Source organism: Chinchilla lanigera, unplaced genomic scaffold, assembly GCF_000276665.1.
Source record: "Chinchilla lanigera isolate Chin_1 unplaced genomic scaffold, ChiLan1.0 scaffold00085, whole genome shotgun sequence".
NCBI lineage: Eukaryota > Metazoa > Chordata > Mammalia > Rodentia > Chinchillidae > Chinchilla > Chinchilla lanigera.
In genome coordinates this window covers 6,362,629-6,385,553 of record NW_004955486.1, presented here as the reverse complement: position 1 = coordinate 6,385,553, position 22,925 = coordinate 6,362,629, and the positions used below count along the sequence as shown (strand labels likewise).

Here is a 22,925-nt window from a genome sequence, read left to right as displayed (position 1 = left end):
GGGGCTGGAAGAAATGTCATTCATCCTGCAAAATCTACGCAGGGCAGCTGCATTAATGTCCTGGGCCTACCGTAGCAAAGTGCCTCCTCTTGGGTGGCTTGGGACATGTTCTCCCATAGTTCTGGAGGCCAGAGGCCGAGATCTGGGTGTGCGCAGAGCCCTGGTCCTTGCAGCAGCTGAGGGCATGCTGCCCCTGGCCGTGCCCGGCTTCCAGTGGCTGCTGGCTGTCCTGGCCTTGGCCTGTAGCCACGCCCCTCGGATCTCAGAGCCATCATCACTTGGCCTTTCCGTGTCCGACTTCTCTTCCTGGAAGTCTCAGCCACACTGGATGTGGGGCCCACCCTGGAGCAGCATCACCTCACCCTAACTAGTCGCTTTTACAAGGACCCTGTTTCCGCAGAAGTTCACATTGCGCTGCTCTGGGCATAGGTACGTATTGGAGGGACACTGTCCAACCCAGCACATGCGGTCCCTGCTCTGGAAAAATTCAGTCCACAGGCCCTTTCTTCATCCATTTGCCCTTCTTTGTTCCTCTTGGATGGTTGATGCCTTTTGCTTTTGTTTTTGTTTCTTGCGGTACTGGGATTGTACCCAGAGAGTTCGCACTGCGCTGCACCCCCCAGGCTGGCGTTGAATTTCAATGCCCAGGCTGGCACTGAATTTCTTATCTTCCTGCCTCAGCCTCGCAGAGTGCTGGGACGACAGGTCTGCACCTCCACACCTGGCCCTTGAAGGACTTGTTGCCTGGAGTCGCCCTAGGCCGAGCGAGTCTGGTTCTCTCATTTCAGATGGCAGAGCAGCTAATGACCTTGGCCTACGACAACGGCATCAACCTCTTCGATACCGCGGAGGTCTACGCGGCCGGCAAGTGCGTGTCTTTACCGCAGGAAAGGCGGCACTGGGAGGGGTCAGGGCTCCGGTGCCCGCCGCGCGCCCTCTCCAGCGTGCCTTCCACTCTGGCTTCTTTTCCAAACTTGAAACGGCCCCGGGAGGAACTTTCAGGGGGCCGGAGTCACAGAACATCTGGACACTGGTCGCTTGCTAAACTCCCCATGTGCCCAAGCACCAGGGTGACCACAGTCCTTCTCGTGGCAAAGACGCTGTGTCTGGCCAGAGCCCCGGGGAAGCCGTTGTCCTGGGCCCTCTCTACGCCGGTGACCTGCAGTCCACCCCACGCCTGATATTCTCACGTCTTAATGATGTGCAATTAGGGGAGCAGGACTGGAGCGGGAGGGAGGAGGCGCTGGGCCCGCCGCTGTAGGAAGCGCTCCCCGTCTTGGCGGTGAACTTTCCCACTCAGTTATGTAAACGCTCAGCCCTCTTCAGTGTTGGCTCTGATTTTAAAGACTGGCTGTCATCAAATCATCCACTCTCCTGGTCGTGTCTCCAAAAGTCAGCTTTGTTTTTGAGCTCACCTGCTGGCTGTCTCTTCTCTGCCCCCTGTGCTCCGTGGCCCTTGGGCCACCACCTGCCTCACGGGGTCACTCGTTACCTGCTGCCTGCAACAGGGCCTCATGCCGACCCATGGCCTGGGCAGCTGACAGCCAGGACCCCCAAACTCCCCCCGGCCCTCAGCAGCAGCCCTTCTGTCTCTAAGCCGCAGTCTCCTCCCAGCCGCTCCAGACTGCCCGCAGCTTCCCACCCAAGTGCAGCGCTCTCCAGGCCGACAGATGGGCTAGGCCGAAGGGTCAGCCGCAGAGAAGCCAGGGCAGATGCCCGGCCCAGAGGCACCCCGCCAAGCCTCCTCCCTGGCCCCACTCCTGCCTGGCTCGTGCTGCCCCTGAGGGCACATGGAGGGCAGCCCCATCCAGCTTCCTCCAGCTCCACATGGCCAGCCCCAGTGCCTGGGCCCAGCAGGCTCCATTTCTGCACTCCGCTCCGTCTCTGCCTCCACCCTGTTTAGCTGCACTTCTGGGGCTAGCGTGCCAGGGCAAGCGTGCTGGCTGCCAGGTAGCCTCTAGGCCTCCCGGAGCCCCGCGCTAGAAGCTGAGGTCTCAGAAAGCAGCTTCCAATCCACAGCTCCTGGAGTCCCCGGCCTTCTACTCCTCTACCGCCCAGGCTCCTCCTCCATCCCGCCCAGATTTGAACCAGCTGCTCATGCCCTCCCTGGGAAGCCAAGCACCGCATCCTGGGCACGGGCTGGGAGGTGCTGCTCTGGGCCGGGGACAACCCCGGCAAGTGGCGGGCAGAGCTACCCCTCCTGCTGACCAGGGTGGCCACGCACACTTCTTGCTTCCCACTCTGACACTCCTCTGGGTGCCTCCAGAGAGGCGCAGGGTTGCCCTGCACCCCCAGACAGCTGCAAGCAGCAGGGTTTGGTTACCCCACATGCTGCGGCTCCCGTGGCCCCTCGGCCATCTTCCTCCTCTGCTGATCCTTTGTCCGACAAATCAGGAACCGAGGAATAGTAGGAAGAGAGGCCCAGGGCTGAGCGAATTTTCTGTGCGTCCTGACCATACATGAGGAGCATTCAGAATGTATGCTAAACAGCTTGCAAATTAGAGCCCATTATTTCTGAGCGGATGACTCAGGCGCTTTTATAATTGGAATGTAGCACAGGGTATGGATCATTCTCCGTCTGTTGTTTTTGCTCAGAAACATTTTGCTACAAGCAGAAAGTTCTTCAAAGTTAATCCAGCACTGCTGTACCAGGGGAGGCTGGAGCAGCCCGCTCATGACCCCAGCTGGCCCGAATTTGGCGCAGCACACGGAGCAATGCTAAGCAGAACCGACAGAGGCTGGCATGGCATCTCTCTGTTGTTCAAGAGCAAGAAGCCAGAAGGATGCATGCCAACACACACGCGTGTGCATACACACACATGTGTGCACACGCGTGCACAGCCTCTCCTGGAAACCCAGCCACTGCTCAGGAAGCAGGATGCACCTGATGTATAATTTACCTCTGAGAAATACACTTGCTACAAATTTCACCCATGTGACGTGGCCAGGCATTTTCCTCCACGCATTTCCAGCAGCCTGGGAAAGGGGACACTGGCCTTGCTGAGCGGGGCAGTTCCTTCCTTCCCCGCCGGAGCCGGAGCATAGGCCCATAGCTGCCGCTGTGGGAAATCGCAGTGCTCTTTGGGCCACTCGGGCAGCCCCAGGCCTCACTTCCCTCTGGAATGCCAGCCTGGCTCTGCAGCACCCCAGGGCTCCAGAGAGGAGCCAGGGGTGGGCTGGCACGGTGGTGCTGGCTTTGATTTGCCCGTTAAACCGTGATGAAATCCCCATGTCTCTCTTGCTTTTGCAGGGCTGAAGTGGTCTTAGGAAACATCATTAAGAAGAAGGGATGGAGGTAATTACTGCTTCTCTCTGCCGTCCGTCCCCAGGGCTGGTGCGCGCGTGCACACGCACACATACACACACACACACACACACACACACACACATGCCCACTCACGGAGAAGGCTGGAGCGGGAGGCGGCACTGGGGAGTCAGACATGCTCTGGGGTTCCAGATGGGAAGGCCGGGCTGCCAGGGTGAGCCTCAGCTTGGGTTACAGGACATGGGGAGAATGAGCATTCAGGGTTGTTCCTGCCTGTTTAACAACAGAGCACCCTGGGGGCGGCCGCGTCAGCCCCTGGAGCAGTCTCACCAGGGCCAGGAGGTCCTGAAAGCAGCCCCTGCTCCTCCAGGGGAGCGAGTTCACACCATGGGGGCCGCCCTGCGAGGCGCCCAGGCCAGGGCCCCGCCTTCGCCCGGTCGCCAGGGGGTACAGTTCGAGAGGCAGAAGCAGCTGTGCTGGGGTGGTTATGCGCAAGCCACTGTGTTGCCACGCCCTAGCGCAGCCCTCCGCTTGAGTCTCAGTCACCGTCCTGGCCCCCCGGAGGCCCCGCTTTCCCGGCCCGCCCCAGCCACGCTGTGTCCTTCGGGCTGATGGAGCCTGGGAACCTCGGGGCAGGTGCTGAGGTCCTTCTCAGGCAGCGCCCCGCCCTCCCGTCAGGCTGGCCCACGTCAGAAGCAGTTACAATTGGGTCCCCTCGCCCTCCTGCCAGCCACTCCACCACTCCGTGTGGGTCATGCAGCCCAGCCCGCAGGGGTCCCGACACCCTCCTCTCACCCCCTGCTCTAACTGATCCCAGATAAATACCCCCTCGGGAACTCAAGGCAGCTGCACGGATTAGCAGGTGCCATGGCTGGTCTTCAGTGGGCACATGGGAGGTACACGTTAGGCATCCTCCGAATGGCTCTGAAGAGCTTCCAGCCTCAGCAGCCACTGAGAAGAGCCTGGGGGGTCACTGTCACCCCCCAAGGGTCACCTCCCCCCTGGGGAGGGGGTCTCTACCACCACTCTCTCTCCACCCTGACCAAATCCCCACAGCCCCATGTTCCCAGCAGAGGAGGCAGCGGGGCCGCCATCGCCCACCAAGCTCTGCTCATGCTCACCCCTGCCATCTGGCCCCTGCCACCCGACCACGGTTCTGGCTTGGGGGATACCCCATACCAGCTGCTCAGTGGGGGCCGGGACACCAGGCTTGGCAAAGAGCAGGCATCTGACGATGAGATGCCCGTGTCATGCCAGGCTGTGTGGCCAGCGTGGCAGGGGTGAGGGGAGCTGGGGCCGGGCCCAGTAACTCTCTGCCTCTCTTCTCTCCCACAGACGGTCCAGCCTTGTAATCACCACCAAGATCTTCTGGGGCGGAAAGTAGGTGCCGCGTGTGACACCGGGGCCTGGGGAGACCCTGGAGGCAGCGCGGGGTGGAGGGGAGTTCTCCAGTAAGCAAAGCAGCTTCGGCCAAGCTTGTCCCATGTTCAAACCTTGTTTAGTTGTTATTTTCACTTACATGGGGTTTTTTTTTCTTCTTACGAAGGTAACATCATAAAAATTCTAGAAAACAGAAAATCTGTGAGTTATCCAAAGCACCTCAGCTGCTCTAGGCCTCCCCACCTCTGGTGTCTGACTCTACCAGGGGCGGGTGACCCCCTCCTCATAGGAGTTAGAGCTAGGCTAGGGTTCATCCTTAAATTTAAGAAAATCCAAGCCAAACAGAAGAGTAACATTGAAAACCAAAGCCCCGGCCCCTACGGCCCCCTGACCTTGTCCCCAGGCTGCTGGCGGACAGCGCAGGCCTCTGGAACCAGGCCACGCGTCGCATTTGCTGACCAACCGTTTGGGCCTAACATTGCATCCTAAACATTTCCCCAAATGGCCAGAAACATCACACATGCTGTCGGCCTGTTTTTCAGGGCCGAGACGGAGCGGGGCCTCTCCAGGAAGCACATCATAGAAGGTGAGGAAGGCGGTGGTCTCGGGGTCCCACGGCGGCCTCCCGGAGAGGGAGACCACAGAAGCCCAGGGTCCCAGCCACACCCAGATACCCACAGAGGGCCCAGCCTGGGATACCTGGAGCTCGGCTCTGACCCTCTGCCCCCACCCCAGGTGGGCCCAGAGGACGCTCGTGGAATGGGGTGGCACTGGGGCTCCTGCCACCGTGATTGCTCAGCCCTCCCCAGTGCCTGCCCCTGCCCCATCCACCGCACACCACCGCCCAGGGCTCAGCCCGCAGCACCGCACAGAGCGAGGGCGGCGCGGACATGGGTTAGCTGCACCCTTCCCGCCTTCGCACCTGCGGCCTTGATTTCCATCAAGGTACCATAATGCACTCTCTGCGTTAGAACTTGCGTCTGGCGGCCTCCGTGCCCTAGAGGCTGCGGGCTCAGCGGCCACTTGCTGGTTGGTGACTTGTGCAAACGAGACGGACAGCAGATACTATGCTCTCCCCTGCCTGATCAACACGAGTCACTAGAGGCCAGGAGCCGCCCAGAGGACGTGCAGCCTGGGGCCCCCCTCACGCCCCTGGACGGCAGGACCCCACTCCCTGTGGAATGTGCCCTGCTTCCCTGGCAGGTCTTCACAACCTCTGCCCGCCCCATCTGAAGCTTCAGGAGGCAGAGTCTCCCCTCTTCCATCCCCCGTCCCTCAAGCCAGGCACGGAGAGGGCCCAGAAGTGCTGGTGAGGATGCGTGGGCAGCCATGACATCCTCCCGGTCCTCCCAGGTCTGAAGGCCTCGCTGGAGCGGCTGCAGTTGGACTATGTGGACGTGGTGTTCGCCAACCGCCCCGACCCCAACACGCCCATGGAAGGTAGGTGCTCCCGGAAGAGGGTCTGCCCCACGCACCAGAGGTGGCCAGCATGGACACCCAGGCCACAGGAGGCCCTGTCCTGCGGGCGGGGGAGGGCGGCCTTCCCTGGCACCTCCAGGCCGGGTCCCGGCCCCGTACCCTGTTCGTGCCTGGCCCACACCTGGCTGTGTCAGAACCTTGCGAATGTCCCTCCTCTCCAGAGCTGGCATTGTGTAGGTGACAAAGAGGCAGTAAGGTGACGGGCACAACTGCTGCGTCCCTTTCGATCTGGGCCCACGGCGCTTTTGGTTTCTTTGGCATTTATTTCCTCTCTCAGCTCCTGCGCCCTCCTGTCTCCCCAATTTCCTGCTACGCCATCCTCTCATTTATGCTTTGCTGCTTCAGGGGCTTGGAAAATTAAGTTGTATTTGAGTTGCTTTTTCTCCATTTTATAAAATCTATCACACACGTGTGATAGATATATATGTGTGATCTTTTCTTTTTAACACAACAAGCATTCTGCACAGTGATTTGTTCGACCCGCCCCTGCGCTGTGTCATCCCACGCCTCCCGTGTTCCCACAGCTATAAACTCTGGTCTCTTTAAATCTTTCTTTTATCACCAGGGGACCCATTTAGTTCCTCCAAGTCAAGGACATTCATCATAGAAGGTACACAGTACCCTCAGCCGGCTGCTGACTTCTGTGTCCGAGCTGCATTTTATGAGACAGTGTTTTTGTGTACACGACTCTGTCCCCGATGACAAACTTCTCCATAAAATGCGTAAGGGTGGGGGGAACCCTATGAGGCCATCTCGCGAGGGAAGGAAAAGCAAAGCCGTGTGGAGCCCTCGCCCCAGCCACGCTGTCATCTCACCCCGCCCCTGTGCATGTCCCCGCGCCTGCACGGCTGGGACCCGCGGTGCCCGGGCAGCCGGCCCCCTGTCACGGCTGCAGCCCCCACCTGGACACCTGACCTTGGCTCGTGCAGTGGGGAGGACGGGAGAAGAGCAGGTCCCACAAGGGGTGACCCCATCAGGGACCCCACACCAGCCGCGCCCAGGAGCCCTGCCCCTTGCTCCTGGGGACTCGGGTGCTCAGCCGCCCCGCCCTGCCCCACCCACCACACCCTGGCTCCTCGTGAGCACTGGGCTCCGTGGCCATCCTGTGCCCTGCGTGGGCAAGGCCGTGTTCGCACCTTGGCCCCTGCGCTCCCCTCCAGTTCACCTCGAGGCCAGGCCTGGGTCTCCTGGGAGCTGGGCGGCGCTCCACGAAAGGCTCCTGCCTGCCACCTGGCGCTGCCACCTGACCCCGCCATGTATTATTTGTGATGCAGCAGAGTTGCCCTGGGCCTGGGCACCAGCTAGAGAAAGTGGTACCCCTGCTATGCCCAACAGCAGTAAACATGGAGGTGAAGGGCAGCTGTCCTTGAATGTCCCTGTTTCTGGAGCCCCTGGCGTCATCTTGACAGATGCACAGCCTGTGCCCTCGCAGGGCGCTCCCTGCCGGGGGCCTCTGCCCGACCCCCGCCTCTCAGGACAGCCGGCCTCCCGCCGGCTCCTCCCCCAGACGCTGGTGCCCCGCCCCTTCACCGCACGGGCAGCGGCGCAGGGCAGGGCGTCTGCGGCTTCGGGGTCGGACTCTCGGTGACAGGAGAGCATAAGAAGGCGGGCGGGGGAGCCGGGCTGTTGTTGGGGTCCCTGGGCTTCCTCTCGCTGGCATGCGACCTCAGGCTCGGCTCGCAGGAATCAGGGAGTCACGCTGCGTGGTCACAGCTGCCCAGAGTTTCTAAAAAGCCTAACAAGGACAGCCGAGCCCGGAGCCGGCTCCATGGCGAGGTCCCCTGGCCCCTCCAGATCCTCATGAGCCTCTCGGACCAGGCCTTGTCCTCCTTTCATGCCTAGCAGGGTGGCATTAAAGCAGGTGACCCAGGAGGGTCCTGGGAGGTCCAGACTCCCCTCCCACATCCCCCCATCTGGGACCCCCCAGGGACCCCAGTCCCTGACCTCAGAAGGGAGGAGAGGGCAGGGCTGGGCCTGCAGGGGTGGGAGCTGAGGTGTGGTTTTCCTGGGGTCTTAGATCACCCTGCTAGGGCCACCACCCCAGAAGCCCCAGCATTTTAGTGCCAGCCGTTAGGATGCCCAGGGTCCCAGCAGAACAGACCTCAACCAAAGAGGGGCTGAGGGACCTAGGATGGCAGGAAGCAAAACCACAAGACAGGGCGGCGCAGAAGCCAGCACCAATGTCCTCCTGCCAGGGGAGGCACCCGCGGGCCCGGCGCCGTTCCGAGTCTGAGCTGTCACCGCCATGCTGGCCTGCTCCTGCCCGCCTGCCTGTCTGCCCTCCTGTCTGTCCCCAACCACTGCTGGGGACCGGGGCTTCCCTGCCTGGTGGCAGATGAGGACAGACGGGGACCCTCCAGGGTGATAAACACTTGTCCTTGCACTTTCCCCATGCTGCCTGGGCAGCGGCCTTGCAAGCACTGTATGGGACCTGCGGAGACCCCAGAGGCAGCCCGCGCCCCACAACACCAAGGCTCGCTTGAAATTTGGAAACTGAAACCACAGCACCCCATGAGCCCACAGCCCAGGGAGGCCTGGGGCTGCAGACTTTTCTTACAAACTTCGAGCACTAGGAAGAACCCGTTGTACTGGCAGCTTGGGGGCCTCTTCTTGGCTCTCAGCCACTCACTCCTTAGGATGCTGAGCCTCAGTGGTCCCCATGTCCCTGCCCGCTCCTCCCAGGAATCCGCCATCGCCCCACTGGGCCCTCACACTGGGGAGACACTGGCCTCGGAGCCTGGGGCGTGATCCAAGCCAGGCTGTCTGCCTGCGCCTGGCTGTCCTAGCCCAAGAGGACCCAGTTCTGGGGCCCCACCCTGGGATCTCACAGGCTCCCAGCCCTGCCTGTGGACCCATCCTTCCTTCTGCACTTCACAGTCCAGGGAGGATGCAGAACACTCCCCAGAGACAGGCAAGCTGCTTCCTCCCGTGCCGTCCATGTGAGCACCGCTCTGCTCCTTCCTGAGTGACTGCGGCCCCCAGTTCCTCTCCAGACTCCAGCCCCCCGTGCTAGAGTCCATAGTCACAGCTTTCGTGCCTCTAATCTGCCGTCGAGACATCACAACCCATTTCTCAGAGGTCCCGTACGGCTTATGACTAGCTGGGGAAATTGTTTTCAAGACCAACTGCTTGGATCGTGGTTCCCTTTTCTCTTTCCTCCTGGGCCCCCACACACACACCCCCAGCTTCAAAGCCAGGAAGTACACTGCTTGCAAGACGTCTCTGCAGCCCTCCCTCCTCCCAGCGTCCTGCCTGCATCTGCAGAAAGTCCCCAGGCTGGGCCTGAGCCCTGCTGCCCCCGCCCATGTCACCCCCTTCTCTCTCATGACAGAGACGGTGCGGGCCATGACCCACGTCATCAACCAGGGGATGGCTATGTACTGGGGCACGTCGCGCTGGAGCTCCATGGAGATCATGGTACGGTGACACAGCATGGGGCCCAGCGGCGGGGCTCCCTGCCCCGAGCTGTGGGGGGATCTAGAGGTGATAGCACGGGGACGGGAGGGTGCACCTTGCAGACAAGGGGCTCAGCTGGAGCCCCAGCATTGCGTGGCGCTGGACAGGTGGCCGTCCACCCACCTGCAGACCATGCCTGGGAGCCGCCCCACCCTCACCACCACTCGGAGGCTTCTCTGAACACTGGGAAGCCCTCCACAGCGCTCAGGCCAGGCAGCCCTTGGGAGCGACATTCTGGGCACTGTTTGGGGGTGGTCTCCCTTCTAGTCTTCACCACGCCCCGTGGACAAGTGCTGCTGTTTCTCACATGTGGAAACTGAAGCACGCAGAGGTGAAGTCACATGGTTCAGGTTACACAGCACAAGCTGAGACTGATGCCCTGGCCATGCGGCTCAGCCTGGCTGCCTGAGAACATGACCCAGCTCTCAGGACCTCAGCGGTGCCCCCGCGGTCCAGGGAGTTTTCAGGGAAGCATCCCACTGATCATCAGCTCCCCTGACGACAGCCCTCGGGGGCTCAGGGCAGAGGCGGGGAACAGCAGGCAGTTCTTGGCATTTCGGGGCTCCAGGAGGGGCGTCAGGGAGCCCTCTGCTCAGAGGCTCGGAGGGGAGAGGCCACTACCACCCATGCAGAGTGAAGGTGGAGGTCTTGTTCGAGGCTGGTGCCCCCAGCCTGTGACCCCACTTCTGGCCTTAACCCTGCCCATGCTGGGCCCCCCACATCCCCCAGCACCCAGCATTGCTCCAGCAAGCCCCACGTTCCTGCTCCATGGAAGGAGCCCCACAGGGTTTCATGTCCAACTAAACCCAACTTCAGGAGCCCCTGGTATCAATGGGCTTTGAAGTCGGGGCATCAGTGAGCACCGCATTTGGCGTTTCCCACATCGGTCCTGGGCTCAGGGTGCTGGTATCATCGCTCCATTTTACAGAGGAGGGAGCTGGGTCTCAACAGAGCTGAGGACCTCTCAGGTGGCAGAGGTGGCTTCCTGGGTCTGTGTGGGGGCATCTGCCTGGGCTCACGCCCTGGGTGGGGTGGTGGGAGAGCTGTAAAGCTGGACCCTCTCACCCAGGCCTGCAAGTGGGCTGGGGCAGCTACTGACCCTCCCACGGGACTTCACTGCCAGTGCTGTTGTCCCAGGCCCAGGGCTGCAGAGATCCCGGTAAAAAATCACAGTGCAGCTGGCAGGCTCTGAGTGCCACTTTTGTAAGGGCACAAACACCCTTGGCCCGTGGGACCCTCAGGACAGATGGGGAAACTGAGGCAGGCGGCTGCAGCCCTGGCCCAACACCCAGCAGGTGCCAGAAGCCCAGGCAGCTGTGGCGCTGTGCTTTCTCCCATAGCCTCCAGCTTTGGGGTCCCATGGGCCCTCCCAGCTCACAGTGGGGGTGGGGGTGACAGGGCAGCCATGTTCTCTCCTTGCTGCCCGCTGACATGGGGCCTCCTGGGCCCTCTGCACCCGCAGGAGGCCTACTCGGTGGCCCGGCAGTTCAACCTGATCCCGCCCATCTGCGAGCAGGCAGAGTACCACATGTTCCAGCGCGAGAAGGTGGAGGTGCAGCTGCCTGAGCTGTTCCACAAGATCGGTGGGCACCTTGTCCGAACCCCGAAACCCAGGCTCTGGCCCTGCCCGTCCCACCCCACCTGCCCTGCCCCACCCCGCCCCCAGGTCCCCCTGACCCGGCCGGGCCTCTCTCCCTCAGGCGTAGGCGCCATGACCTGGTCCCCGCTGGCCTGTGGCATCGTGTCCGGGAAGTACGACAGTGGCATCCCGGCCTACTCCAGGGCCTCCCTGAAGGTGAGAGAGCGGCCAGGGCTGGAGGGCACTTGGGACTGAGACCTCGGGGCAGGCCTCTTGGCCTGGCGCTGGCTGGGCGGGGCCTCCCTGCACCCATCGCAGGAGGGGCCGCCCACTCCAGGGCATGGGCCCCAGGCAAGGAGGCCATTACCCCCGTCAGGCTCAACATCTGCCGTGGGGGCTGGATCCACTGACGACATCTGGGGTCCCTCTCCCCATTGTTCCCCACTCCACTGTCACTGAGACCTCTGGGGCCACAGGCAGTAGGGGTCATCCCCACCGGGGGACAAGAGACAGCGGACAAAGGCCTGTGGAGCCCAGGGTCCCTGTGCGTCTCTCCAGCCGCAGTCCTGGGGGCCGCTAGGAGAGCCGGTGCCCCAGGACAGTGGGGAGAGAAGGTCGGTCCTGTCCCCTCCCACGGCCCGGGCCCTGCAGGCCTTAGACTGTCCGGTCTCCCACCTGCCTGAGTCTGAGTCCCACAGTGCGGCCAGGGCAGGGGAGGAGGCCGTGTTCATGCAGAGATGCGGGTGATGCCCCTCACCAGAGCTGTCCCCTTCCCAGGGCTATCAGTGGCTGAAGGACAAGATCCTGAGCGAGGAGGGCCGGCGCCAGCAAGCGAAGCTGAAGGAGCTGCAGGCCGTCGCCGAGCGCCTGGGCTGCTCCCTCCCGCAGCTGGCCATCGGTAACGCTGAGCACAGGGACAGGCCGTGTCCAGGGGACGTGGCGGAGCTCCCTGAGAGCCTAGGCTGCAGTGTTCCCCGCTGGCTACAGGGAATGGAGCTGAGAACCTTCCTGGGTTTCCTGGCGGCACCCCCAGGTGGCCACAGGAAATGGTTCCAAGGGCAGGATTAGGATCCACATCCCTGGAAGGGTGGCGGGGTCCCTGAGAGCCTGGGTCACCCTCCCTCTGCCAGCCATGGGTCGTGGGGAGCCCTCGGGTCACCTCCCCACAGGGAGAGCTAGGCCAGGGCCTCCCCAGTGCCCCTGAGCCACCCCCTAAGCAAAGCCCCACCTGGCACTGCTGCACATCTGGGACGCCCTCAGGGTCAGAGGGCCTGCAGCGGGCGTGCGTCCCTCACCTCTGTCTCACTGTCCCCAGCCTGGTGCCTGAGGAACGAGGGTGTCAGCTCCGTGCTCCTGGGTGCTTCCAATGCAGAGCAGCTCATGGAGAACATCGGGGCAATACAGGTGAGCCAGGGCCCCCCACAGGACGCAGTCCCAGCTGGCCCTCGGGGCAGCACGGCCACCAGGTGCCATCCCGCCCACCTCCAGGAAGCACAGGACACCCTGCTCCTGGGAAGCTCCTTTCTAGCAGGAGCCCGCGGAAACAGTGCAAGGGATCAGGAGATTTAGATGAACATAGTGGCGCGTGTCTGCAGTGCTGGCACTCTGGGAGGCTGAAGCAGGCAGTGTGAAAGTTCAAGCTCAGCTTGGGCAGCTCAGTGACTGAAGGAGACCTTGACTCAAAATAAAACATGAAAAGGGCTGAGGAGGTAGCTCAGGGTGAAGGCCCTGGGTTCAATCCCTAAAAAGGGAGAGAAAGAAGGAAAGAAGGAGGGAGGGAGAGAGAGAGAGAAAAAGGATTGTGCTGGTGTCAGAAGGGACCGGGACAGACCCAAGCAGGGGCACCAGTGGCGCTGAGGTCCCAGGGTTCGGGGGCTGTCAGGTGGGCTGGTGGAAACAGCGGCTTTTGAGCAAAGTCTCCAGCACAGAGAACTTTCTGGGCCGCAGGTGCAGCCACAGAAGGGCCAGGAGGCTGTGGGCCTGAGCCAGGCACCTCCGAGGATGCAGAAGTGGGAGCCCTGGGAGGCGTGGCCAGAGCAGGGGCACACACCAACCGGGCTTTGGAGAGGAGCTTGGTGGGCACTCGGGGAAGCGGAGACTGGGGCAGACCCTGGAGGGATGGGCTGCGTCCCCAGGGACCACAGATGGCAGCCATGATTGGATCCAGAGCGGTCGGAGCCACCAAGGTTTTTGTCACCTGGAAGGCTGACGTGATGGCATGATGTCACCCGAGGTAGGACAGCTGGGAGAGCAGTCGGGGGCCGGGAAGGCAGGCCTGTGGGTGCTGCACCACTGCCTCCCTGTGTCCGGAAGGCTCCAGAGCGGCTGGAGCTGGAAGCAGGCACCCTGACCCGGACTTCGGCAGCGCACAAGCAGCGCACACAGCCCAGATGTGAGCGGCACAGCGGGGCGGCACAGGGTGCCGGAAGTGTGGCCGCCTCTGAGAAGGCCCACAGACGGAGGGCGAGAGTCTGACCAGCCCTGTCCTTGCACACAGGTCCTTCCAAAACTGTCCTCGTCCATCATCCACGAGATCGACAGCATTCTGGGCAATAAACCCTACAGCAAAAAGGACTACAGATCCTAAGTCGGCCCCGCCACCCACCAGGACACTTTCCGGCCCCCTCCTCGTCTGTTCGCTGCTTACGCTGTTTCCACGCCACGTGCAGAGTGGGTTTGCATCCAGGAGAACCCGCCACGCCCAGACACCATCGGCCGTGACCTCTGAGTCTCTGTCAGACGCCGCCTGCTGCTTCGCCAGACGCTGTGGGGCCTGTGCCCGGGGACGGCGTCGGTCCCGTGCCCACCCGTAGCCTTGCTCCTCCTCCGGGAGAAACCGAGTTCGTACCCAGCCTTTCATGGAGACTCCCAAAGCCAAGGCCAGGCCGAGACCTGGCTGGGTCCTCAGGGCAGGCAGGGCGGGCCTCTCCCCTGCCACACCCCCACTGGGGTCTTCTCCTGTCCCCCGCTCCCCACCTGCTCCAGGCGCACTGTGCCGGGCCCAAGCCCAGGCCCCTCCTGCCACCCTGTCCACCCCAGTCCGGCCCTGTGTCCGCTGGGCCTCGGCGGGGCCTCGGCTGTCCAGCTGGCCCTTGGCCCCCACACCTACCCTTGCTGGCAGGGGCAGAGACCCCAGGGGGATTGGCTCTGTGGCTGGGGACCCACAAAAATCTGGGCATCTGATTTCTGTCTAATTGTCCTGTTGTGTTCAGTCCTGTACACAATCAAGGTGCCTCCGGCCAGGAGGCCGGGCACTCAGGAAGGGCCCCAGGGCTCAGGCCCCTCTGTCCTGACCCAGACGGCCCAACGCCAAGCACTGCAGCCTGGATTGCGGCTGCAGACCACACTGGGGGCAGGTGGCACAGTTCAGGCCCCGTGCACGAGGCTATGCTCCTCTAGGTTGGCAGAGACCCTCCTCTAACACCTCTGCCCCGGCCAGGGCGACGGGCTTGGCTTCTGCAAGGGGACCTGTTCAGCCCTTCCCAGGGCAGGGTCCCTGGGGTCTCCACGCTGCAGGTGCAGGGGCTCTGGGTGCAGCCCCCACATGTAGGAGAAGAACCCAGGGACCCTCTCCCCAGAGAGAGGGCCAGGGCTGGTCATTCCCTTCCATGCAGCCCCAGCACGGCCTCGAGCAGGCTGGAGAGAGGGAAGGACCCGCAGCAGAGCCCCAGACCCTTAGCAGCAGGGGCTGGAGAGAGGGACACAGCCAGGAGACCTAGGGCTCTGGGGCACGTGCTGCCTGGACGCAGTCCTAAGGGGACCCAGCCTTCAAGCTGCGTGGGGCCAGGGCTGTGCAGAACCCGCCCCCACCCCAGCTGCGCCCCCTGACCCAGGGAGAACCCGAGCCTCTTCCCGTTGTGCTGTCCAGCCCATGCCCTCCTGTGCAGGTGCCCATCCAGGGCCTGCTATCGGGTGCAGGCTGGGTGCGGGCTGGGTGCAGGCCGGGACAGTGGCTGGGAGGAAGCCACAGAAACACAGGCAGAGGAGCTGAGCAAGGGACAGAGGAGCCGGAGCCTGGCTGCCCCCACTCTCCAGCGCCTCTGCTCCGGGCCCTGGAGTCCAGAACCCTCACACTGCCCCAGGCACTGGGTGCTTGTCCACCCAGCCCTGCCGAGAGTTTCCATCAGAAGGCACCCAAGGGTGTGCGGAGGGGCAGGGCCTTCCAGGCAGAGGCCACCAGGCTGCAGCCACTCCCCTCTGTGTGAGGACTGGAGGTGGCTGTCCGGGGACAGGGCCTGTGGGGTTCCCGCAGTACGCAGGGCCAGGTCACCCACCTCCCACTGCGGGGAGGAGGACGCGGCGTGCCCAGTGCTGCCTCCCAGGGGCCACTCAAGGGAAAGCTGAAACCCTGCTGGCCGTTTGCCCAAGAAAGGGAGACCCCGGGAGGACCGCAGCAAGGCCCACGTGCATGGCATCCAGGCCCAGGCAGCCTCTGGCTCCTGGGGGTGCTGTTCCTTCCATAGCCACCCGCAGGGAGCGCAGGGCCACGTGTCCTGGGGTGGGAGCTCCCTGGGAGGCCCTGGGAGGGGTTCTGGGGAAGGGTGAGGGCCCAAAGCCTGGACAGGGCAGCTAGCACTACCTCCCTGGGCCCAGGTCTCCCTCCCACAGTTTCGGCTGCCCTGCCCAGAGGCTGGCCCAGGGGCCGGAGCTCCATCGCTGACAGTGGGGCCCACCCCACCCTCCTGAACCCCACGGTGAGGGCCAAGGTCCTGAGGAGCGGGGGCGCCGGCCCTCCGCCGCACAGCGGCCGTGTACATAACTTGCTTTCTCGCCTGTTTTCTAACAACCGTGGTCCCTCTGCTTACTACGTCCCTCGAGGCAGAGACCACCATGCCTCCAGCTTCAGGACAGCCGCGTATTTATGGAATGACAAATAAAACCCAAGCCCGTCTGTCTCTGCGCCTCCTGTGCCCTCATTCCCTCAGGGGCAGCGCCAGGGAGGAGGACAAGGCCACCAGGGGCAGGCGTAACCAAGGCAGGAGGGGAGGAAGGGTCTTCCAGGGACAGAGACGGGGGTCACCCTAGGGATGCACCACTATTCTCCCAAGTGATTCAGGCCCGTAGGGGGTGGGGCTGCCTCCCACACCTCCAGACACATTCTCTGATGACACTTCTGAGGGCCCAGGGCGGAGGACTTCCCACACCCCTGCCCCGTGGGGCAGCCGTGCTCACGAAGGCCCGGTTCAGGGCCTGGCAAGGTGTTTTTACGGGTGCGGGCAGGAGGGGGACGGCAGCCCAGCACACAGCTGTCCGGGGCTCCCCTTCTTCCCAGTGAGTCCTGAGCCTCAGAAGGCCTGGTTCCTTGAAGGACAAGGACGGACCTCCCCTGCCCAGCCTGGCTCCCAGTCAAACCCGTAAAAACCACACCGAGCCATTCCCTTCCCAAAGGATTTATTAAAACACAGAAACCAAAACATACACAGAGTACAAAGTAAAGGTGACTGCGCTGGCTACAGCCACGGTCCAGCCTCCCTCAGGCCAGGACGGGGAACACGTCACGACTCACAGGGGGGCCTGGCGTCCAAAGCTCCACCCGTCTGCTGGGACCCTGGCTGAGAGCCCCCAGCTTGCCGGGTGCCACCCCCACGCCCCGCTGCCCCCAGACCGGCTCCGCCCTCTACGAGAAGAGTTCGGGACACACACACACACCCGACGGGCCCTTTCTGGGTCATCGCACCTAAAAAAATACTTTGTTAAAAAAAAATCCTGAAAATTAACGGGGGAAAGATCATAAACACAATGCCAATGACTTTGGGCTGATGCGCCACCACTGTAAACTTCCGGGTGTATAAACCGCGGCGCACGGCCTCCTTCCTGCGCCTCCTGGCACCGCCAGGCCACCAGGCAGCGGTGGGCGCTGAGCGCAGCCTGAGGCTCCAAGTGACCAATGCTCGTCCTCCCAGGTCCTCCAGCCTGCCCTCTCCTCAGCCCCGCCTACAGTGCCTGGCAGGGCGGCAGGAGCCACTGCAAGGACCCTGTCAGCCCCAGCCTGGGGCTCGGGAGCCTGGAGGTACCTCGGAGGCACCAGGCACCCAGGATGACCTTGAACACAGAGAAGCCAGATTCACAGGACGCAGAGGAGCTTCCAGAGGGGGCTTTCAGGGTGCATCTCCTCCCCTCAGACTGTTCCTGGGGACACAGGACTCCACACCCAACTCCCAGCGTCACCAGAGCACCTTCTGAGACCTCTGACCCAAAGACTGTTCCGCAGAAACCGGGCCCCACTGGGGAACGGGAACACGGGCCGCCAGCAGGGACTCTGCCACTCAGGTCCCCAGTCCTGCCAGCAGTGAAACGAAGCCCAGGCCATGCTCTGGGCCCCTCACAATGCTCCCCGCCTCCTGGGCTCCCCACTCTGCCCCCTTGGGGCTCTCGATGAAGACAGGAGTGTGGGAAGCCAGCCAAGGTTGAAGGGGTTGGGGGACCTGGCCCTTTGGGGGTTCAGAGAAAGAGCCACACTGCAGACTGTGAGTCCATGAGATGCTGCAGAGACTGCCCTGCCCCCAGCCCCAGCCAGGCCCACAGACATCGAGTGTCCCCGGAGAGCTACTCCACTGCCCTACGCAGGGCCTCCTCCTCACGCTCGAAGCATTCTGTCCCCTCGGTCCCTTCCTCCCAGGCTGGGCTGGGGCCAGCGGAAGGGTCAGAGACAGACTGGCCTCCGGCCTGGCTGGGTCCCCAAGCCTCACCCCAGCCAGGGCCACAGCATGGTACCACACTATGGTACCACAGTGGCACTCCAGCACACGGCCCCAGGAGATGACGGCCCAGGGCTTCAGGCTGCTCCTGCAGAGAATGAGGCAGGCACCTGGGAGACAGAGGCCCACGGGTCCTGCCCCTACCCTCCAAGAACTCAGCAAGCACACGGTGGCCCTATGCAGAAAGTGTCACCTCTAAGCCTCTGCAGGGACAGAGAGAGAGGAGTCCCGCTCCAAGAGGGGTCTGTCTGGTTCCCTGGTGTCTGTGGCCCAGGGCACTCTCTGGACAGGGAAGTCCGCACCCGAAGGTGAGTGGGATGGGGATCCCAGGGCCTCCTGGGGCACCGTGACTATGACCCTCCCTGCGAGGGCACGAGCTACACCTGCCTGCAGCCACACTTCCGGCAGACAGGGACCCTCCCGCCCCTTCCTGCAGTGGCTCTGTCACGGCTTCAGGCCCTGCCCACCTCTGGGACACACACTCCAGCCTGCCATGCACCACAAAGGTCACCACCCCACTGCTATAACCAGAGCCCAAAGCCTTTGCCACGCCGGGCCAGGGACAGACTTGTGCCCACCTGCTCCAGGAAATCCCAGGAAGGAGGCAGGAAACACCTGCTCAGACCTGGGACCAGCCAGTGTCCCTACCACGGGGCTGGACAGCCACTCCCTGAGCCATCTGGCGCAGGGGTCCCAGGCAGTCAGGGGACAGAGCAGAAGGGTCATCACAGACAGGCAGATGAGGTGAGGGACACCCTCAGGGCTCGTTATGTCACCAGGCATTGTGTCCTCTCCAGCAGGGCAGTCAGGGAGCTTTCCTTCAGGTCCAGAGCCCGGTGACAGCGACACGGGTGCTCTAGGCCCGAATCTTCCACACGTCATCCAACTTTTATCAAGACTAAAGCGTCCATGTCTTCAATAGGAAAGTGCAAAGATGTACAGATAAATGAATCTTTTCTAGAAGTCGCTCTGAAAGGGGGGCCGGGGCACATCCACGTGGCTGTGGATGGACACTTGAATTAGGACGAGGTGGCACTTCTGGGCTCTGGCTCGGCCGGGCGGGGCCTCATCCTCCGTGTGACAGTATCACTCCGTTTCCCTTTTTGTCCCGAGGTGGAACCGGCTCCTACAAGTCGGCAGCTTCTCTCTCCCGTGGGGGTCAGGCAGGAGGCCCAGCAAGCGCGGCTACAGAAGGCGGATCAGCAGGTTACGTGGCGCGGGTGGCCGGGTGTCCAGAGGCACAGGGAGCTACAGCTGACCCCAGAGCTCAGAGGGGGCCCCGGCACCTCCACCCTCAGGTGACAGTTCTTAGGGGGACTAATGGGACTTGGCAGTGGTGGCCCTGTGAAGGTCTGGAATCGGCACCCCGTTCCTGGCCAATAACAGCCCCAAACCCGCAGCCACCCTCTGCTGTGGGCAGGGAGAGGTGAGACAAACAAGACCCCCAGGGGCACCTGCCAGCGGGCAGGGCAGGGAAAGCCCACTAGTCCTGTCGTGCCGGCTTTAGCCAGCCCCGAAGCGCCAGGCTCAGCCGGGGCAGCAGTGCAGCCAGCCGGCCGGTAGGGGGCCTCACCTCGGCTGGAAATGAGCGCTGCGACGGGCGGATGCTGCGGGGCCGGCTAGATGTCTGCAAAGAGAGCACACGGCAGGCTCGCCCGGCGTCCGTGGCAGCGGGCAGGCCGGGCCCCGCAGGGCACCCGTGTGCATGCTGCCCGGAGCGGACGGGCACCTACCGGTCACATAGGGCCCCAGGGGCATCTGGTTGTAGTTGACAATCCCTCCCGGTCCAGGGCCCCGGAAGTTGGGCCCAAAGTTGCTGTTGTACATCTGGGAGGAGCCGAAAGCGCCCTGGAGGCAAGGACTCAGCTTTATGGGTGTGGCCCCGCACCCACCCGAGCCGCCTGGGAGCGCCCAGACGCGCGGGCCGAGCCTGACCTGCTGGATGGTGGGGTCCCCGGCGCGGTTGGTCAGGCGGCTCAAGATGCTGCGCTCCGACATCTGCAGGCGGGCAGCCACCGGGGGGATGCGGGACAGCATGGAGGGCAGACGCGTCACGTCCGCCTTCATGTCGCTCAGCAGCTCCTCCAGCTGGTTCAGTACTGCAGGGCGGGAGGCCAGAAGTGGACGCTTTGCCTGCCCCTAGGGTGCAGGGAGTCAGGCCAGGGCTATTTACAAGGGTGCGTTCCGGCGAGCCGCCAGCAGCGGACACCAGGGGGCGCTCCTCGCCAGGCCTTCCGAGGACTAGGCGTTGCCAATCGGAACTGTGGGGCTTTCCAAAGAACGCCTCCTGGGGCCCCTACTTCCCGCCAGCGGAGAGCTAGGGACTGACCAAACCCAAGAGCCCCGAGCCTGCGGGGCAGGATGGGGCCCACGACCAGGCTGCAGACCATGGGGGTTCGGGGGCGGCAAGTCCCGTGTGACCAAGGGCCTGCATGTCCCTCTCTGCTCTGGGCACCCTGCCACCACCCTGGGAGCTGGCTGGGGACAGAAAGGAGCCCAAGGACTAGAGTTCCACAGCGAGAGTCAGGTCTGGGCTGGGGCCCTCCCTGGGCTACAACACCCTCACCTGTACAACCGGGACACAAGGAGACGCTCCCTGGAAGCGGACAGCGAGGGTCAGGGGTCGGGAGCGCCCCGTGTGAGTGTCCGGTGCCACCCAGGCCCCGCCCAGGCTGCCCCAGAGGAGGAGTGGCCGGACAGGAGGCTGGCCCGGCCCGCCTGTCCCGGCAGGGAGCCACACTGCCCAGGTTGGCGGGGGTTGGTATCCTGTCCCGCACCCCGGCGCAGGCCCTCACCCTTGTGCAGCACGGCATTAGCTGGCTTGTTCCCGGCCAGGGACTCCTTGGACAGGTGCTGGTGGCTCTCGGCCAGGCACTCCACCTCTGCCAGGCGGGCATTGAGGGCCATGGCCGGGTGGTTGGGGTCCTGGGTCATGTTGAGGTACGCGGCCCTCCGCAGCTGCTCCTCAATGACCAGCGCCTGCTCCAGCAGCTGGGGGATGACAGGGGATTGGGGTGGGCCTTCTGGGCGGCCACCACGCCCCAGCACCCAGGACCCAGGGCCAGAGAGAACGAGGGAGACATCCTGCCGCCCACCATCCGTCCGCGCCCGACCTGGCCAGAGCTTGGAGCTTCCGCCATGCTGGGGTCCCTGTACCCATCTCCCCCAGCAGGGAGACGCTCACATGGTGGGGCCCAGCCCAGAGCAAGGGCCTCGTCACTCTGCTAGGTGACTGAGTGCCTGACGCTGGACAGCCTGGCTCACGCGGAGGTATATGGGAGAGGTGCTACTGTCCCACATTCCTGTCCCAGGCCTCCCTCCTGCTGCCCAGTGCCCCCACTCTGAGCCCCGCGGGGCCTGACCTTGAACCTGCGGGCCAGGAACTTGTTCTTCATCTCCAGGTAGTTCCCCTTGTGGATCTCCGACTTGAAGGGCTCATTGAGGATCAGGTACCTGGGGTCGTTCTGGATGTCCTGCCAGCGGGCGTAGCCGTGCCTGCAGGCCACCGTTAAGGCAGAACCAACACAGGAAGTGGGGGCCCAGGGCTCCCCCCTCCTGCTCAGGCAGGTCATCAGCCTCCGAGGCATGTGCACACGTGGACAATGACAACGGTGACCAAGTCAGCTGGTGTGGGCAGGTGCGGCAGGGAGGCTGCACGGGGAGAGCCCCCCCACCCCAGCAACAAGAGGTGCTCGCGGGCGCGTGGCCTGGAAGGGGTCCTCTCCCTCCCTCCCCTCTCCTCCTCTCTCTGCTTCCTGCCCACCATGCTGTGAGCAGTTTTTCTTCCGCCAGGCCCTTCTGCCATGGTGCCCTGCCTTGGAGCCAGCGGACTGAAACTGCTCCAAACTGGGATCCAAAATAACCCTCTTCATCCTTAAACTGTGGGCTCCAGTGTCTCAGCCACGAGAATGACCAAGTCCAAGTGAGAAAAGATAATTTTTTTTTTTGTTTTCGTTTTTTGACTATGTAGCCCAGGCTGGCCTTGAACTCATGGTGATCCTCCTGCCTCAGCCTCCCTAGTGCTAGGATTATGGGTGCGGGGCACCACGCCCCGCCAGAAGAGGGAATTTTGGGCACAGGTGCACACAGGAGGCCTGCTGACCACAGAGGAGGCAGGGCCCCGCCCACAGCCATGGGTGCTGTGCAGCCTGGCTGACCCAGGATACGTCACGATGCCCGCCAGCAGCCAGTAGTCATGGCGCCGGTGCCAGATGTCGTAGATTTTCCCCGAGGACACCGCAGCCCGCTCCTCGTTCTGCCACAAGGTGTGCAGCTCTGGGGAGACAGCCAAAGTGAGCAGGAGGCGAGGCCCCACCCTGCATCTACCCCGAGCTGAGCCTGGGGAAAACAGTCTCTCCCTCGACACTGGCTCATAGCTCACCTGCTGCTACGAAAGGTTATCCAGGGACTTCTATCCACCACTCACACTCTAGTGTAAACTAGCACCTGCCCAGATCCCCAGGACCCTATACCTGTGAAGCCACCGTCCGCAATGTTGAACATAAACTTGAATTTGCCATTCTTGTCCTCTTTCTTGCCCTCCTCGTCTTCCTCTCTGTCACCATTCTGCTGGGTCTCGCTGGCCTCCTTCTCATCAGTTTTGGAGTCATCTGTGGGAGAACAGATCACACTCTCCATCTGGAAGGATGCATCCCTGTGTTTAAGGAGCTCATGGACAAGGGCTTTGCAGGGACAAGTTGCAGCCCCCCTGTCCCAAACAGAGAGGCTGGTTCCGGGCCCATCTGGGGGCAGGGCAGGAGTTCGAAGAGCTGAGGAGAAGGCTGAGGCAGGAGGATCTCCACAAGTTTGGGACCAGCCTGGGCTACATAGTGAGGTGACCTGAGGACAGCATCCTAGAGGTCCACAGAAGGGAGCCCTAATCCTCCAGGCCAACCCCGGGATCAGCACGCCCCCCACCGGATGGCATCCGTGTCCCTGGATGACAGCACTTGTGCCATCAGGCTCCGGGCAGGCCAAGCACCCTCTGTCGGCTCTGGTCAGGGCCCAGGGCCTGAAGATGGTACCCAGGAGCTGACCAGGGCCCAGGGAGGCCAAGGGACATGCAGCG

The 22,925-nt window shown here is 63.0% G+C and overlaps 2 protein-coding genes across 13 annotated transcripts in view; one reads left to right on the top strand and one right to left on the bottom strand.

Annotated features, from left to right (window-relative positions):
• Kcnab2 (potassium channel, voltage gated subfamily A regulatory beta subunit 2) overlaps positions 1-14,342 on the top strand; it is a 71,677-nt gene extending 57,335 nt beyond the window's left edge. For 8 of the 9 annotated variants that reach the window (XM_013504276.1, XM_013504275.1, XM_005404122.2 and 5 more), the window contains 11 exons: positions 789-868; positions 3,251-3,295; positions 4,601-4,645; positions 5,188-5,231; positions 5,999-6,085; positions 9,456-9,541; positions 11,043-11,163; positions 11,281-11,375; positions 11,937-12,057; positions 12,475-12,563; positions 13,657-14,342. In XM_013504276.1, the coding sequence (XP_013359730.1) occupies positions 789-868; positions 3,251-3,295; positions 4,601-4,645; positions 5,188-5,231; positions 5,999-6,085; positions 9,456-9,541; positions 11,043-11,163; positions 11,281-11,375; positions 11,937-12,057; positions 12,475-12,563; positions 13,657-13,746 (903 nt within the window). In that variant the 3' untranslated portion in view covers positions 13,747-14,342. Of the gene's footprint in view, positions 1-788; positions 869-3,250; positions 3,296-4,600; positions 4,646-5,187; positions 5,232-5,998; positions 6,086-6,689; positions 6,735-9,455; positions 9,542-11,042; positions 11,164-11,280; positions 11,376-11,936; positions 12,058-12,474; positions 12,564-13,656 lie in introns of all 9 variants that reach the window. The other variant, XM_005404118.2, reaches the window with a different exon arrangement.
• A 2,191-nt stretch (positions 14,343-16,533) lies between these two features.
• Chd5 (chromodomain helicase DNA binding protein 5) overlaps positions 16,534-22,925 on the bottom strand; it is a 48,641-nt gene continuing 42,249 nt past the window's right edge. Inside the window, exons 35-42 of one of the 4 annotated variants that reach the window (XM_005404102.1) lie at positions 22,330-22,467; positions 22,024-22,132; positions 21,220-21,352; positions 20,653-20,848; positions 19,793-19,996; positions 19,591-19,705; positions 19,431-19,484; positions 16,534-19,042 (exon numbers count right to left, since the gene is read on the bottom strand). In XM_005404102.1, the coding sequence (XP_005404159.1) occupies positions 18,877-19,042; positions 19,431-19,484; positions 19,591-19,705; positions 19,793-19,996; positions 20,653-20,848; positions 21,220-21,352; positions 22,024-22,132; positions 22,330-22,467 (1,115 nt within the window). In that variant the 3' untranslated portion in view covers positions 16,534-18,876. The remainder of the gene's footprint in view (positions 19,043-19,430; positions 19,485-19,590; positions 19,706-19,792; positions 19,997-20,652; positions 20,849-21,219; positions 21,353-22,023; positions 22,133-22,329; positions 22,468-22,925) is intronic. The other 3 variants (XM_005404104.1, XM_005404103.1, XM_005404105.1) reach the window with 3 other exon arrangements.